Source organism: Balearica regulorum, chromosome 13 (assembly GCF_011004875.1).
Source record: "Balearica regulorum gibbericeps isolate bBalReg1 chromosome 13, bBalReg1.pri, whole genome shotgun sequence".
NCBI lineage: Eukaryota > Metazoa > Chordata > Aves > Gruiformes > Gruidae > Balearica > Balearica regulorum.
Window position 1 is genome coordinate 1,595,786 of NC_046196.1, and position 16,493 is coordinate 1,612,278.

Genomic DNA, 16,493 nt, shown 5'->3' on the forward strand with positions numbered 1-16,493 from the left:
TCACTCGTTTCCTAGCTCTGCTCCACATTTAACAGGAAAGGCTTGTTCCTAAATAGAAACAATGCAGCTTTTCAGATAAGGTCATCATTTCAAAAGACAGTGACAAGCTCAGACGTTGCGTCCAGCCCATCCACTTTGTTCTTCGATGCCATCTCCTCACTTCTGTGTTATCTGCTAGATCCAGCTTTATGAGAACAAAGCAATTCATCACAAAGCTGCGAGATGACATCCACTGTAGTCTTATTGAAGAAAATTAAAATATAGTACAATAGAGGCCTTAGTCCGGGCAATATCCTGAAAAATTAAGCAAGTTCTAAACAAAAAAGTTCTACAGAGAAAAACTACTCTAGAAAAGTGAGTGCTGACAGAAAGAAAGTCCATCTATCGCTAGGCAAGTTCCTTGGAGATCTGAGTCAAGTATTGATAAAGCACTTTTCTGTATTAAATTACGGATAAAGTGAGGATGCATATAGTATGTTCTAAAGTACACATAACTGAGGATACAATCACAAAGAGATCACCACAGGGTAAAAGCTGGCCATTAGGTATCTCGACACAAGCTTATCCAGTTTCTAGGAATTACGCTTGTCTAGGACCTTTAACCTACGGCTGAGTAATTTCAGGAAAAAAACACCATTTCTAGAAAGCTAGAAGGCAGCGCAAAGCTTTCCTCTAACTCTGCATTTAATTAAGGACAAAACCAATCCATTTCTAAGCTTATGTAAAGTGTGACTATCTTTGTGGTACAACATTCATATTGCACCATAAGCTACCCCACGACATTCAGTAAATGAGAACCAGTAACTGGATGTGACACTTGCAAGCAACAGCTGTGGGAATACTTCCAGCTTTTTAGTCTCAAAAAGCCTCCACGAAGCAATGATTTGCCATTAACCCCAAATCTGAACTCTCTGATTAAAATCTTGCAAGGGCTGCAGTGACAGTTTGAAGAGTCCTTTTTAATAATTACTGCAGAGACGAGTATTCCCCTGGAAACATGGGGTAGCATTCCACCTCCCAAAGTCAAGCTATCCATTAATCACAGGAGAAGAGAGGCCACCAAACACAGCATGTTACCGTTTACTAATTTTAACGGCTACAATACTTCTACAAGGCGCTGTGCTGTCTTGCAAACCTCTAAGCTCTGACTTCCTTAACGAGGGCTCCGTGATACCTGCACTTGCATCCCATTGAAGACTTCACCCCAGTTAAACGGATCAAACTGGCAAAGCCACTGCTCTTGCCTTAAAGAGACTGCAATGACCCGAGTCAGGCTAAAAGTCAGCAGCAGCTGACTGCTTTTATTTCAAAAGGTAGTTAATCCAAGAGGATTCTACCATTGTGTTTAAGCACAACAAAGGAAAAGCCAAGCTATTACATTATTTGATGATACCTAGGTAAAGGTTTATCATATAATTTATAAAATTGTATTACAAGGTGTGACTTAAATGTGATGCTAAGTGCCTTCCAACTTGCAGTACAAAGGTCTGGAGCCCTCCAGCCGCAGGTTTATCCCTTACTCAAAGGTCCAGGAAACAAACACACTCACTCAAGACATCATGAGCTCCTGCAAGCATCAACTCATGTCATAAAATGAAGAAAATAGTCAGGTCTTTGTTACGCTTTTGCAAGCTTTACTGCCAAGACAGAAGGATAAGACCTTCACCTCAGCCACTTCTGACATCTTTCGTAAACTGCCCCACCAGGCCCACAGGTACAGGACTTCACAGCTAAAAATCTACACCACAGAGTCCAAAAACATGCCTTAAACAGAGCCCAGAAAATCTCTGCATGCACTTTAGCTCTTGGGAGGCTGGAGGGAAAGAGCACATACCCACAAATGAGCAAAGAATTTCCTTTACAGAAGTGGAAGAGTCAAATTACACTTTTTAAATGGAATGCAGCTGTTGTCAATCTACAAATAGCAGAAAGTTGACAACGATATCAAGACATGAAGGGACACCCACAAATCCACTTGTACTTGAAAAAAAATGTTTGGTGAAAACCTACTGGTAGAAGATAGCAGTGCCTCCTACAAGGATCAGAACATTGCCTGTCAGAAGAAGTTACACAAAGTTTTTGTCTAGTACACAGAAGTTATTTCCCTGCACCCCCCCCATTTGTGTCATTAAATTCCTTACCACCTTAAGCTCAAGGTACAGAGAGGGCACTCCTCAACTTCCCAACGTGATCCCCTAGGTTCCAGAACACATTTAGTGAGATAAAACTAATTTTCAAAAAGCCCTGCCCAGCAGGATGCCTGGGGCTTAGGCAGTATAAGGCATGCAAAGAACAGTATCTGGGAAGACTGATTTAAAAGAAAATAAAAAAATCTGAGCAAGTGCCATTAATAACATAGCTAAGAACCCTTCAAGGAATCTATTTTTAACTTTGAGCTCTGTAAATCACTAGAAGTAGACAGACATCCACAGTGAAGGTAAATGAAACGAAAGAAAAAAACAGAATCCAGCTTAAAGAACTGAACTTAGGTAACATAAGTTCATGAAGTCAAAATGCTCTACAACAAAACCTCCAAACCAAAACTCAGTGAACACTGCTGTTTTCCTCTGCAAAGCAGCAAAACTAAGGAAAACATCAGTGAAGTTATTTGCACAGAATGCAAAGTGGCATGGAAAGAGAATCAGTTTCATGATCTGTCTTAAGCCTTATTATTCCATCATCTAAGCCAGAAATACCCCTTCAAACTCATTCTCAGCCCTAGACTCACAGAGGTGGTAAGTTACAGGTTTACGGTACCCAGAGACAGAAGCAGCCACGCTGTCCGCCCTTACCCCTCACACACAAAACCTGTTTCATTAAGTATCATTTTAAACCATACATACCCTCCTCCTCCTGTGGAGATTTCTTTTTGAATCCTCCATTCTTCTGGTTACTCCCTTGAGAGCTTGAAGTAGTAAAATAGTAAGTGCTACCTGCAGGCAAGGAGAGTTAAGTAGTTACTACCAGAAGACCTCAGAAGACAGAGAGGGGGACTGAGGATGGCAGAAATACACGTGAGCTCCAAATGCAAAGAAAGCCAAGCCCCACATCCATGCAAGCGCACAGCTTCGCTCGTGCGCCAAGGGAATGGGACAGCCTCGCCGGAGGGAATAACGGGAGGGACAGACTCCTTTGGTTTCCTTATATAATATATATTTTTTGAGAACCCAATCAAAATAATAGCTTTGTTCAGAAATCATTTTAATGTGGCAAAGAAAATAATTTGGAGAAATTTCTTCAATGTTGAAACATGTACACATTTCCCAAGGCATAAAACCACAGTCAACACTGGTATGGTCAGTTAAGAACAGCCTCACACTAGGAACTGTAAATGCTTATGAAAGGAAATGTATGTGCAGGTTTCTCAGTAAATGCTGTTAGAATACTTTAATAAAAGACAAGAAAGTAATGCTACAAACAGCAAGAATCACAGTTGCTGCTACAAAACAGCAAGTGAAGACTTTTTCACCAGGAAAATGCAGAAAGTTCACAAGGAAAACTGACTCGAGGACAGGAGCTTCCACGTCCTATGGTCTTTCACAAAGGCTCTGGAAAGAGGAGTAAGCCCAGCAACTGGACTGCTTGTCCCCTACTAGTTCTACTAGAGGATTCACTGCCATTTGAAAGATTATGCATATATTTTTATTTTAACCTAAAAACCCCCAAACCTCTCAAAGGTAAAGCAGCCCAAGCTCACCAGGCCCATGCTGGCCAGAACAGCCATAACCAGTTTTGTTCAAATCTCAAAGGCATCAGCAAACTTGTCTTCCCAATTTGAAGAAGGCAGCGAGAAAAATAACTGCCGTTGGTTTACACTCCTCTGCTTTTGCTTTAAGAATTCAGGTAACATTTTTCTAAAACACACTTTTAACTTGTTCCAAGGCAAGGCTTTCAGCAAGGTCACAAGATGTGATTTCTGAGAAAGGTGAATGATGTTTTTGTCTTAAGCTTTGCTAAGGAGGCACAGAAAGATTCTCTACTTTAAAGTCTGCAGATTTAAATTAGCTTTTAGGTCTAATGACTCGAGTGCTTACTTAATCACACTGAACTCCTTGTGGAAAGGTGCCACTGTTCATCCCAAACGAGAACCCAGAACCCCTGCAAATGGTGCACAGCTCCCAAAGCCAAGGGCAGAACGGCTTTATTTCAGTTTCAGAAAGCAGGCAGTGAAGGAAAAGTCAACACCCTTACTAAATAAGACCTTTTTCCACTCCTCCACGTGTACAGTTGCTCTTTGGGACTCACCTAAGAGATTCCAAAGCCTGACTGGATCTCGAATTATATGTTGTTTCACCAGGGCTCCACTGAGACCTCGATGCGTGGGGGAAAGTGTTTGTGACAGAAAACTCTGAGGAGGAAGAGAAACACAAAAAAAAGAGGAAACTATTAGAAAAGTACTGTGACTGCTAACCCCTTCTGTACTCTGTGAGACTAAGATTTCTAAACATGAAAATACTGTGGGTAAGCTGCAGGACCAGCAGCTGGGAGACCTGAATATTATACCTGGTTGTGCTGTGGACTTGCCATGTGACTTTATAATCCAGTTTAAAGAAAGCACACATATAAATAGAAACATATGCTCAAAACACTTAGAAATGTTATCTTCTTCCTCCATGTATCTCTACTCTTCACTCTAAAGATATGTTGGAAGTCAATTCTTAAAATGCAAAGATACCTTCCCACAACAGGAAATTTTAAGGACTACTGCTTTGTAACCTTGCTGCGCAGCAGGAAGGACAACACAGCTATATTCCCCGCAGTAATTCAGCGGCAATCCTGCAGCTAATATTCACATTTAAAGGCAACTTCACAACACTTGAACTAACATTTACTAATACTCTCACTGAACACAAGCCTTGCCTCTTCTCCGATGGGCAATTCCTGTCTCACCACCCCTCTACCGCCCGGGCACAAATTTCTGTGCGGCAAAGCAGACAGGGACACGGACTAGGCTGAATTCCTTCACGCTTTCTTCCTGGTTTGCTGGGCAGCAGCAACATGACGACTTGTTCTGGCCCGAGAGGCTGACCTCTTGGGATCGGTACTTTCTAGAACAGAACAGCTTAAGCTAGTTTAAACTGATCACAGAAAAAGCTGGCACAATTCACACTACAGTGCCAGTATTGTTCTTCCTCCATCAGCTACTTGGACTGCCAGTGCTTTGTCGCTGCACTGAAGAAAAAAAACCCACAAAGAAGTCTTAAATCACATTGGAGGCCTAGTTTAAACAAGAGCCTTGCCTTCTGCATTCAGGGCTGCGCTGAGGAGCCCTGTGATACCAGCAATACAGCAAAACGGGGAAAAACCCATCTGTGGCGCACATCAATGTGCTGGGTGCTTCAATTACAAGAGATGCGAAGAGCCAGCGCAAATAAAGTTAGAAAAAAAAACCCTTTAATTAGCATTTCCTTGCTTATGATAGCCTAGGCATTCTCTTCATATGGAACTTCCCCAGGTAACCGCTCCACAGTGCCGGCACGATGGACTGGGGGATGCTCCGGCCTGAGAGCCCTTCTGAGGTAAGCCCAGGCTCGAAGGAACAGCCCGTCAAGGCGCGAAGCCGTGAGCGCTGACCCAGCTCCCTCCCTCCGCCGTCTCTGGTGCTCCCGGCCCCGCAGGCAGAGCACCGAGCCGGGAAAGCCGCTGAGGACGCTCGGGGCTCCATGAGGTAGGCGGCGGCGGCACCGGGGTGCCCCAGCTAGGCGGGGCCTCGCCGCCCGGTGAGACCGGCGCCCTCCCCCCTCCGGTGCTCGGCGCTGCACGGGGGGGAGCGAGGCCCCGCCCCGAGGCCGGCCCGGCCCACCCCGCTCCGCGGGCCCCGCCGCCCCGTTACCTGCAGGCCGTGTCCCGCGCCGAGGGCACCGCCGCCGGGCCGCTGACGAGCCCGGGCCCAGGCTAGGGCAGGCCAGCAGTTGCAGCGCCCCCGGAGCGACAGCAGCCGTAGCAGCGCCATAACCCACACAGCCGTCCCGCTCCGCCTGGAGGCCTCCGAGGGGCGGCAGCAGCTAGCGAGCGCCGCGGAAATGCCGAGGGGAGGGCCGCACCAGCGGGCCGCTGCGCTCGCCGCCGCGCCGGGAACCGAAGGCCTCAGCGGGGCCGGAAGTGCCCAGTGAAGAGCGAACGGCCATCTTGAAAACGGGCCGGCAGCGGCGGGACTGCCATGTCTCAAGATGGCGGGCGCAACCGTTGGCGGCAGGGCGGGGCCAACGGGCGCCCGTTGGCCCCGCCCCCGGCTGCAACCGCGCGGGGGCTGCTGGGCCGGCCCGTGCGGTTACCGTGGCAACGGGGAATCCCGGCGGCCTCCTGAGGCCTGGCCCGGCCTGGTGCCCCGCAGCCCGGCCCTGGCTAGGCCCAGCGCCCAGCCCAGATCCCCGCGGCCCGGCCTCGGGCCAGGCACGTCCCACGGCTCTGCCTTGGCCAGGGCCCGGCCCAGCCCGGCCAGGACCCTGCGGCCTGGCCTTGGCCAGGTCCCCCCTCCCCAGCCCTGCAAGGCAGGCTGCCCTCCACAGACGAGCCCCGGGCCAAGGTTTGCCTGGCCAAGCCCGCTGGCGCAGACAGTTCACGCAATCCAGTCAGGCCCTGACGGCCTGGCCTTGTGTGGAAAAGCCATTACAATGTGTTTGACAACTTGCAGTAGCCAAGCTACAACACAACTGCCACAGCCCGCATTTAAAATTGTTCTGCTGGTGCACGTGTGCGGTTTGAACGGTGGTGGAAACCCCCCCTCAAGCATTACACCAGAGTGTGTCAAGGTTCTGAGTAGTGTTCAGTTCCCTGTGTAGAGATACCACAAAGGTCATTGTATTTTAAGTCCTTGATCCTAAATCTTGTGTAATCTCTTCCTATTTTGCACTAGTTGTGCATGGCAGAGTGGGTGGGGTCAATGTCCTGTGCTGAGTATTTCTTTGGGGCAGGAAGGCATTTCACAGCAAACATCACCTCCCTCCTGCCACAGTTACTGTTCTCGCTCTACTGAAACGAACGTTCTGTTTGGCAGCCCCGTGTGTCTGATCTCTCCTGCCCGCTTTCTTTGATGTGCCTTCAAGAAGTTGTGGTTCTTTCTCCTCTCCTGTCTTGCTGACCAAGATGGTTTCTGCAGCTTTTTCTCCCTCCCTTCTGCCCATGTTTCTCCCCTCAGGTGGCTCCAGGACAACTTTTAGGTATCATCACTGGTTTTAGTTCTCCGAACTCACCTGTCCTAAGCTATCTCAGGCATTCTTGAGTGGGAGGTTGCAGGGCTACATAAAATAATAATAAATAATTATCTCCCTTCCCAGCAGGACTGAATTAGCATCCTCCTTCTAGAAGAGTCTCTTAGGATGTTAATTGTCATCTGCCCCCTGGGATGTGTCTAAGTAAACCTTCTACCAGCAAGGTCTATTAGCATGTTAATGTCCTCCTCACTCCTGGAAGTCTCTTTGTATCACTGGCTTAATCGTCAAACAGCTTAATTTACAGACACAAAATTAAACTGGTTGCAATTAATCCGTATTGGCTGGTCATAGCTTGCAGCGTCGCAGTGGGGATGTGACAGTCGGCTGTGGAGACACTGGCGGCTCCTCCACCCCACAGATCCCACCTGGCGTGGCCGGAGAGGCCAAGCTGCCCAGGGAGATGCTGCGTGGCCTGCATTGCTACCTGCCTCTGCTCCACGCTGGCCACGTGGGCTCTTCTGGCATGCTTGCTGTCTGTAAAGAGAGGGTTATCTGCTCTGCCCGGGGGAGGAATCCACCCCTTGTCCTGGCCAAGGCTGGAGGGTGTGAAACCCAAGGCTGGCCCCTGCGAGGCTGCAAGGAGCCCAGGCACACACAAAGCTAGAGGCAAGATGGGTGCTGCAGAGCTGTGGTGGTGAGCGACAGCAGAAAAAGCTCTGGCTCAGCACAAACACGGGCAGAGCACAAGCCCTCTGTTCTGCCACAGAGACGAGTGTCACATCTTCCCCCAGCCTGCGGAGGGATTCATGGCGGGGGTGGAGGGGTTATTTACACTCCAGCTGTGTTTGGAGGAGGAAATGGCTCGTTTTGAAATGCTGATTGATGGAGGAGGCTCCCTCCAGCACAGGCACAGAGCAGAGAGGTTTTCAGCCGGGTTTCCAGTGGGGAAACACGGGATACAACTGCGGCAAAGTGTGCCAGGGAGCAGGGGGCTGTGGGACCCCCAGTGCCCCCGGCCACTGCAGGGTATCAGCACCACGCATGTCCCTACCTCCACTTTGCTCAAGGCATGTCACACCTTACTTCCATCCATTTTCTGATTAGACCTGTTGCTAATTAGGCCTGATCTGTTTTTAAGGAGTTGCATCATTTAAATAGAATTACAGCCCGATTAGAAGCAAAGCGGCGTACTTTGCTTAGACAGGACCTTACTGACTTCCGCCAGGCTGACCTGACAGAGAGCCAAATGAGCTTCGTTACGCCTGCCTGACAGCTTTGCTCCAGCTTCAGTGAGGACAAACTTTTAACGATGGGTCCAAACTCCAGCAGAGAACCATCCAGCTGAGTCTGGGTGGGCTCGCTGCCCGCCACAAGCAGCGTTTCAGGTCTGTAGGGCAGCTGGGTTCTCACTGTGATGCTCCCAGCCAGACGACGCAAGCCTCGATGTGACAAAACCGTACTGAACTATGAGGACTGGTTATTTACAGACGCACCACGTAGCTGGAGTTGATGTGGCTCCTATCCCTCCTTTCACAATGTGCCTCAAAGGCAACCAGATGATGAGGCACCAGGAAAGAGGGCTGGGGGGTCCTTGTCTCGCTGGTGCCAACACAAAGTGACACCAGAAAAGAGAGTCAAGAGGTTTTGCCCTAAGTGCAGCCAGCAACTGCCACGGCTGCACTGTGACTTTGGCGTGGGCGGCGTGGGCTGCGCTGCGTACGTGGAAGCGAGTGCTGTCCTCTCTGCGTGTGCGAGAGATGACCTTGGGAAAGGTGGCTCCAGTCACTGCCCTTGGACTGGCAATATGCTCCTTTGGGAGGGAGCCAATATTCTGAGAAGGCAGATAAAACCTGATCCAGGCTTGGCCTCGCTGGGACGTGCTCCAGCCATGACATCACCCGTTAAGGCCACGTGTATTTACTACTGGGTAAAGGTGCTGGATTGGAGTCTGAAATCCCTGGTTTATCTCCTGAGCAGGTTAGGAACAGGAAACAGCATTAGCAGCCCTATCCCTGTATTTTTCAGGCCGGGAGAAATCTGTTTCCGCAGCCAACACAGCCCTCGGCTCTGCTACGTTTGAGAACTCCCATCTCCTATTTCCATGCGCCCTGTAAGACACCCCTGCTCTCGTCCCTCAAAGTCCCAGGAAGCTCCTTGCAGGATGCCACCAGCCTCCCAGCTTAGCTCAGGCTCACGTCAACACAGCGCTTTGCAAACCGAGGGAATGGATACCTGGAATCAGGTGGCCACTGTGTCATCCACAGACTTTACATGAATAATGAATCAAAGGATTAAAGGTAGAGCTGAAGCTGCTACAAGGTAAATTCAGATTTTTATTTAAAAGACGGAAAATTGCTCTGTTACCCACCCGGCAGCGTAAGCCAGGACTCCTCTGGGGCAGGACAAAGAGGGACAGCCCGGTGCTGGCGAGGAGCACCCTTCAGCAGTGCGCATCTCTGCCACGAACCAGACGTGGCTTTTCAGATGACTTCTTTGCAGATAACAAGTCAAGGTCAAGGGATAGACACTCCCCTTCAGCATAGCAAGGCCAAATATCCTGGAAAGCCTTAGGCTCAGAAGCAAAGGACATGCTTACAAGACCACACGCCTGTCCCTCAAGCACAGTGAAACTCCTAACCAGGGAAAGATCTGTTCAGCAGATAGCCTTTTTATATGAGCCAGTCCAAAACCATCACACCTATTCCTTCAGGAACAGCTTGGGATTGCTGCAAGTTCCAGTGCTTCCTGCTGCCATTGCCAGACCCGCTCCCCGACCTGCTTCTCACAGCGCACAGAGGGCACCGTGGCACTTAAACTGCTCCTCCCCGGGGGACAAGGAGGGCACCCCACGGTGAGGCAGAACTGGGACACAGTGCTGGGGTACAAACTTTTATCTCTGAGTCACCCCTAAAAACCAGAGAGTTTAACTTTTAAGACAGGTAGGTGACAGATGGCCATAGGCAGGGGATAGCAGGGAATTGGCCACACAGCAGCAGCAACTCAGCCGTCTGCCAGGCACGGCTTACAAATCGCTAGAAAAGCAAACGCAGGCAAGAAGGAGCAACTCTCTGACAGAGTGACATGAGTACCTCTCAGCTCAGCTTGCAGGGGTAGAGCAGGAGGAGGGAAACTCAAAAGGCCACGAATGAGCAGATTGCTCCACTGGAGCGCACTCCCTGGAGAGTGGCTGAAGAGTGCCGAGCTCAGGAGAAGCTCAGGAGAAGCGCAGGAATCCATCTGCGTGCGGGAGGTAGCTGAAGTCATCTCCAAACCCTGCAGACTGGGGCAGGTCAGTAAGCTCCGAGTGAGCAACTGTCACTCCACACCCCTGAAATCCATAAGCAAGCTACAGATCTAAAGCCTGTCATTAGGAATCATAAAAACAGTAATTAGACCAGGACTGTCATGAGTTCACGCCTAGAACATCAATACGAGGCATTTACCCAGCAGCAGGGGACCACTACCCTCAGAAAGCATCCTCCTCTAGGGATGCAGGAGGCCTAAAGCTCCACGGATTTACTATTTGCATAGGCACAAAGTCCTGCGGGGAACCACATCAATAGAACTTTACTATCCACAAGAGCAGCTCAGAGTTTTGAGGGGTCCAAAACCACTGCGGCCTGTGCAGGCCAAGGGCATGATGTGGTACAGGAGCTACATCAGCTCCTGGTTCGCTGGCTCTGCCTGTCCTGGGCCCCAGTGCCTGGTCCTGGTGCTGCAACTCAGCTGATTATGCAGTGGGCTGCATCGAGGAGTTAACCCTTCACAAGAATGCTGATTTTGGTACAAGTGAGCTGCTGCATTAGTTTAGCCTTATCATTTAGTCACATCTCATAGAGCTCATTAGAAAGCAGGTGACAGCCTTGCCTTTTAGTTCTTAATGGCAGCGCAGGCAGAAGGGCTTGTTTTAAGTTGGAGTTGTCCTTTAACAACAGCAACAAAATACACGGATGGCTTGGAAGTAGTTTTATTTAAGAAAAATGAGTTTGTGTGAGATTGAGTCAGAGAGGTTTCTGCTGCAGTACCAAGAGCATCAGCTGCACTCCTTGCTGGCTTTCCAAATGGCTGCCTTTCTAAATGGCTGCTTTGTTTGCCAAAACCATCTCTCTTCTAAGTGTTTATAGATGACATTAACTAAAATATGAGCCAAGCTTAAAGTAAAGGTTCTTCTAATCAAAGTTCTCTTAAAGTTTTATTCTCTTGGCACTTGTGATGTTGGCACTTGACCAGTCACTTGGCCGTAGTAGTCCTAAATCACAGAATTTTAGAATGGTTTGGGTGGGAAGAGACCTCCCAGCCCACCCCTGCCATGGGCAGGGACACCCTCCACTAGCCCAGGTTGCCCAAAGCCCCATCCAACCTGGCCTTGACCACTGCCAGGGAGCCAGGGGCAGCCACAGCTTCTCTGGGCACCCTGTGCCAGGGCCTCAGCACCCTCCCAGGGAAGGATTTCTGCCTCCCATCCCATCTCCATCTGCCCTCCTGCAGCTTCAGGCCATTCCCCTTGGCCTGTCCCTCCCTGCCCTTGTCACCAGCCCCTCTCCAGCTTTCCTGGAGCCCCTGCAGGGACTGGAAGGGGCTCTGAGGTCTCCGCGGAGCCTTTTCTTCTCCAGGCTGAACAACCCCGACTCTCTCAGCCTGTCTCCAGAGCAGAGGTGCTCCAGCCCTGGGATCATCTCCACGGCCTCCTCTGGCCTCGCTCCAACAGCTCCACATCCTCCTTGTGCTGGGGACCCCCGAGCTGGATGCAGCACTGCCGGGGGGTCTCCCCAGAGCGGAGCAGAATTAGCAGAGGACTGCACCCACATTAACACAGGTCTATTTGCCCACAGGTTGCAAAGGCAGGTGAGTGGCTGACACGGATGCCACGTCTAGAGTCTGTAGATGAGGAAAAAGTAACAGAGCAAGGACCAAAGGGTCACAGAGCTCTTTCCTCAAAGTTAGTGTCCTTTTAGTTTGCTGTGACAGACAGAAATAGGCCTGAAAGCACATTCCCCAAGTGGCCTAATTTTCCTTGCCCTCATGCAATGTTCTCTTTCCTCCTCAGCACCAGAATATTTGTTTTATTTTAAGATTTGAGAGCTCACAACCTTTACTGAAGGAGAAAGGTGCTCAACAGTTAACTATAGGGCGTTTTTGGTGTTGCAATTAAGTTGCAAGGAGCAAAAGCCATCCCAGGGTAACAAAACCAAGCGAGTTAAACATCCTCATCACATAAGTCTTACCTAGAAAAACAGCAGAACAACCCCGAACTGAAATCATTCCCCCCACACTCCCGCTGTTAACTTGCTTTCACCGAGTACTTTTAATGTCCCTCCCCGAAATAGCTTGATAGTCCACACTGTTGTGTTCAAATAAAAAAAGGTCAGGATGACCCAGAAAGGCTTTAGCTTCCTCCCCAGCACGGGATCTTTGACCTGGATGACATTCAAGACTGCCAAGGAAGCAGTTACAGCCAACTGTATTTAGGAAATGAAAAAACATATTTGCCCTCTCATCTACTAATTCAGAGAAGCAAACACTTATTTGCAGTGTTTTCAGTGAAGTACGACAGAAGCTTAATGGAAGGGAGGACAAAAAAAACCCACCCAACAACCTTTCTTTTGACTGGTTTAGTAGGTCTTATGGAGGAGGAAGATGGGTAAAGATAAAAAGACTAAGCCTAAGTAGAACACAGGACCAGCTTAACAGGCTCAGAATAAATCTCTCTCATGCTGTTATTTAACAGTGAAGTTGGCCACGTGCTCCTGAGCCATTCCTTCATCACTACTGGGCCCAGCAAAGAGGTTTTTCTTCCTGGGGGACTACTGGCATCTTCAGCGCACGAGAACGATCCTTTCGGCTGCCAAATGTGTGACTCCAAGTGGAATTGCAAATGCCAAAAAAGCAATCACAGTTATGGGCCACGCTCCTGGAAGAGGGGAGTTAAAAACCCAGAACAATTACTGGTGAGGTCACTGGTAGAAATTGTTTCAGTGCTGCTGCCTCAAGGGTTCCCCATCCTCAGCAACCAAAACAAAACATGGTGACGCAGCGGCGCGGGCGGCTGCCGCCCACACCGGGGCACCTCGGCCACCCGGTCTGGGTGGGGAACCACGCGCGTGTCCCCATTTCGTACTTGCTGTGAAGATCCACTCCGTAAACAGGGCTCTTCCCCAGGGAATACTACAGCATTTCGTTTACTCTGATGACATAAAGGGGCTTTTTGGCACTAGATGCGTGGTACGAAACAGAGATACACAACGAGCGTTCCCATCGGGCAGGAAGGGTTGTGCTGAGCTCAGGCACGGGACCTGTGTGTGAGTAACAGGACCTACCAGTGCTTCTGGAGTTACCTTCGCACCACTGTAACAGGCGGGGGCCCAGCGACTGCCAGGGGAGGTAGCACGGCCCTGCTGGGGCTCGAGGCACCGCCGCAGCAGGCAGGACAGGCGCCAGCAGTGCCGTCTGGAGTACAGGAACCGAGCCGTCACGTGGCCGCTCGTCCGCACAGCACAGGCAGGAGGTTTATCCAGCAGGAACGGCCGTCCTCGTTTGGAGAGACCCTGTAAATAAAACCAGCAGAAAAGCCTCTTGGTGTTACGCAATCAGCATTTGAAACGGGAGAGGAAAAGGATCAGAGAGAAAAAACAACACGGCCTGCTCAGGAGGAAGCGACTCGTCCCAGGGCCCAGAGGGAGCACAGCCTGTTCCCACGTGCCCTCGTGGTACGGTGGAGATCACCGGGGTCTGGCGGGGACACCGCGCTTGGCAGCCTTCCCCAGGGACGGCAGGAGAGCCGCCCTAACGCCAGCCCTGCCGCGGGCCCAGGCTCCCACCAGGACATTTGGGGGGGGTCACCCAGAACTCAACCCGCGCGACCCCTTCTCCGTCCTCCCGTGGAACCGCCGGTTCACGTAAACAACTCCCCACAGGGGTTTCTCGTTAACGGCCTCTTTGGAAAGCGAAAAGCAAACGTCTGGCACCCAGATCTTTTAATGACAGTGTCCCTAAGGCGCCCGGCCCCAGCCCGCCAGCGGTTTGTAGCGCAGCGCCGGTCCCGCCGGGCCTTACGACCCGTAACCCGCCCTGTCCCTGCCACCTCCCGGCCCTTGCACACCACCGCCCCGGGGGCGCGTGTGCGCCGAGCGTGTGGGTGTGCAAACGCCAACAGCCGCGGCACCGGCCGCCACCCTCATAACCGGGGAGTCCCCGTTTGCGAGGTCTCGTACGGACAAGGGGCAGCACCGGGAGGCGCGGCCGGTACCGCCCGTCAGGGGAAGGGAGCGCTTCGGCTGGGCCGCGGGTGGGTTCGAACAGCCGGTGGGGAGCTCCGGGAAGGGCCCTTCCAAGGGCTCGGCCGGGGCGGGGAGGCATCACCGCCCTCCCGGGGGGGGGAACGGGACTGAGCCCGCACCGCCCACCGCCGCCGTCCTGCGAGGAGCCCCCGCCCGATCCCCGCAGGCCGGGGCGGCGGTGGCACGACCGCGGGCAGCTCCGTCCCGCTCTCGGCGGCGGAGCGGCGCCTCAGCCCGCACGTACCTCCGGTGGCCGAGGGGAGCGGGGCCGGGCCGGGGGCGGCGGGGCCGGGCCGGGGGCGGCGGGGCCAACTCACCCCCCGCGGGGCCCCCCCCGGCGCTCGGCGCTGCACTCGCAAGCCCCGCCCCGGAAGCGCTGCCACGCTCGTGACCTCTGAAGAACCCGCCAATAGGCCGCCGCGCCGCCGGGACACGTCGGCCAATGGTGGCCGCCCGCCCTCGACCCCGCCTCACCGCTCCCGTCGGCCCTCGCGTGCGGCGGGGGGGGGGGGAGTGGGGCGCTGCGGCGCCGCGTTTCACCTCCCCCCGCTCCCTCCTCCCCTACCCGCGGCGACGCGCTGACGTTTGCGACGGCGCTGACAGCCTCCCGCCAATGGGGCGCGCCGACGCGGCGGGCCAATGAGCTGCAGCGTCTCAGCAGTGGCCGATCGGGCGGGCGGGCGGCAGCGCTGCGAGCCGAGGCCGAGGCCGAGCGCGGCGGGGCCATGGAGCGCGCGGCCGGGAGGCGCCGCCGGCACTGCCCGCGCCCCCTCCGTTAGTCCCGCGCCGCCGCCGCCGCCGCCGCCTCTCCAGCGCCTCACAGCCCCTTCCCCCTTCCCCTTTCCCCCCTCCCCCCCCCGCCGCCTCCTCTATGCGGCGGGGCAGGCGGAGTCGCAGGCCTCGCTCCCCCGCGAGGCTGCCCTCGGCCCGCTGAGCCCGGAGCGCCGGTAAGGGGCGGCGGGGGTGCGTGGGGGTGTGTGGGGGCCGTGCCCGGGGAGCGGGGCTCAGGCGGGGGCTGCCGCGGCCTGGTGGGGAGGAGTGAGGCCTAGGCGGGGGTTGGGGGGGTGGAGGGGAGCCGGGGGGATGAGGGCAGAGGGGGGCACCGGCAATGGCGGGGGGGGCGGGGAGAGGGCAATACGGGGCCGGGTCGGGAGGAGAAAGCGGCGTACCGGAGGTGGGAAGAGGATGTACGGTTTTAGGCGGGTGGCGAGGGAGATCAGGGGCTGTTCGGAGCGAGAGGGGGCTGTTGGGGGGCTGCGGGGGGGAAAGGGGGGGGAGGGAGGGGAGCGGGCCGGGGGGGGAAGGGGCTGCAGGAGGCTGGAGCGAAGAGGGATTGGGGGGGGCTGCAGAGAGAGCTCAGGGGGTGCTGAGTGTTTTAAGGGTGCAGAGGCTCGGGGGGGCCGTGGGGTGCAGTACGGGGCGGGAGCAGCACGGGGCGCAGGGTGGAGGCCGCAGCGGGGTCCCCCTCCCCATCCACCCTGCGGGGGTTTTTTGGGGGGGACACACACGACGGAGCGGGGGGAGCACGCATTTTGGGGTGAGCGCTGTGCAGGGACGAACAATACCAAAAGTTGTCTGAAATGGTAATTTCCGTTTCCCATTTCATCATCCCTGGGTAGGCGTTAGCCCTGCGTGTGTGTGCGCAGAGGATGGAGCTGAACCGAGCTGCCGCCAGCCAGCCTGGCTGATCCGCGCTTATTTATTTATTTTCCAGTTTAATCTTTAAATTGCTTGGTATTTTTCTCCTTGGAGAAGCCTTTGTGTGCCGGGGAGGGGCCGCTCGACACCTTTGCCCCTTAGCAAAGAGCAGGGGAGGGGGGAATAAAAGAGGGGGGGAAAAAAAAAAAAGAATCCCAACCCAAACCAGCTGCACTTCTGCAGTCCAGAATTAACCTCCCCCAGTCCGGTAGATTGATTGCGTGTTTAGAAAGGCAAATCTCCGCTCTCCCCCCACTCCTCGCCTGGAAAGGAGCTGGGATGAGCTGAGCCCTTGATGCCCTCTGCCCTTTCCCAGCGAGAGCAGCTGTCCTGCGAGGGGGTGTGCGTGCGGATTGAAAACCGG

At 53.3% G+C, this 16,493-nt stretch overlaps 2 protein-coding genes across 4 annotated transcripts in view; one reads left to right on the forward strand and one right to left on the reverse strand.

The window, feature by feature from the left end:
• Positions 1-14,837, reverse strand: part of SPG7 (SPG7 matrix AAA peptidase subunit, paraplegin) — a 41,553-nt gene extending 26,716 nt beyond the window's left edge. The window contains exons 1-4 of one of the 2 annotated variants that reach the window (XM_075765602.1): positions 14,676-14,837; positions 13,490-13,699; positions 4,246-4,348; positions 2,844-2,933 (exon numbers count right to left, since the gene is read on the reverse strand). Coding sequence is in view for 1 of the 2 variants with exons in the window: in XM_075765601.1 (XP_075621716.1) it covers positions 2,844-2,933; positions 4,246-4,348; positions 5,834-5,953 (313 nt within the window). In the remaining variant the exon portion in view is untranslated. Of the gene's footprint in view, positions 1-2,843; positions 2,934-4,245; positions 4,349-5,833; positions 6,204-13,489; positions 13,700-14,675 lie in introns of those variants that run through there. The other variant, XM_075765601.1, reaches the window with a different exon arrangement.
• Positions 14,838-15,080: 243 nt separating this feature from the next.
• Positions 15,081-16,493, forward strand: part of ANKRD11 (ankyrin repeat domain containing 11) — a 155,083-nt gene continuing 153,670 nt past the window's right edge. For both annotated transcript variants that reach the window (XM_075765592.1, XM_075765591.1), the window contains exon 1: positions 15,081-15,378. The gene's annotated coding sequence lies outside the window, so the exon portion shown is untranslated. The remainder of the gene's footprint in view (positions 15,379-16,493) is intronic.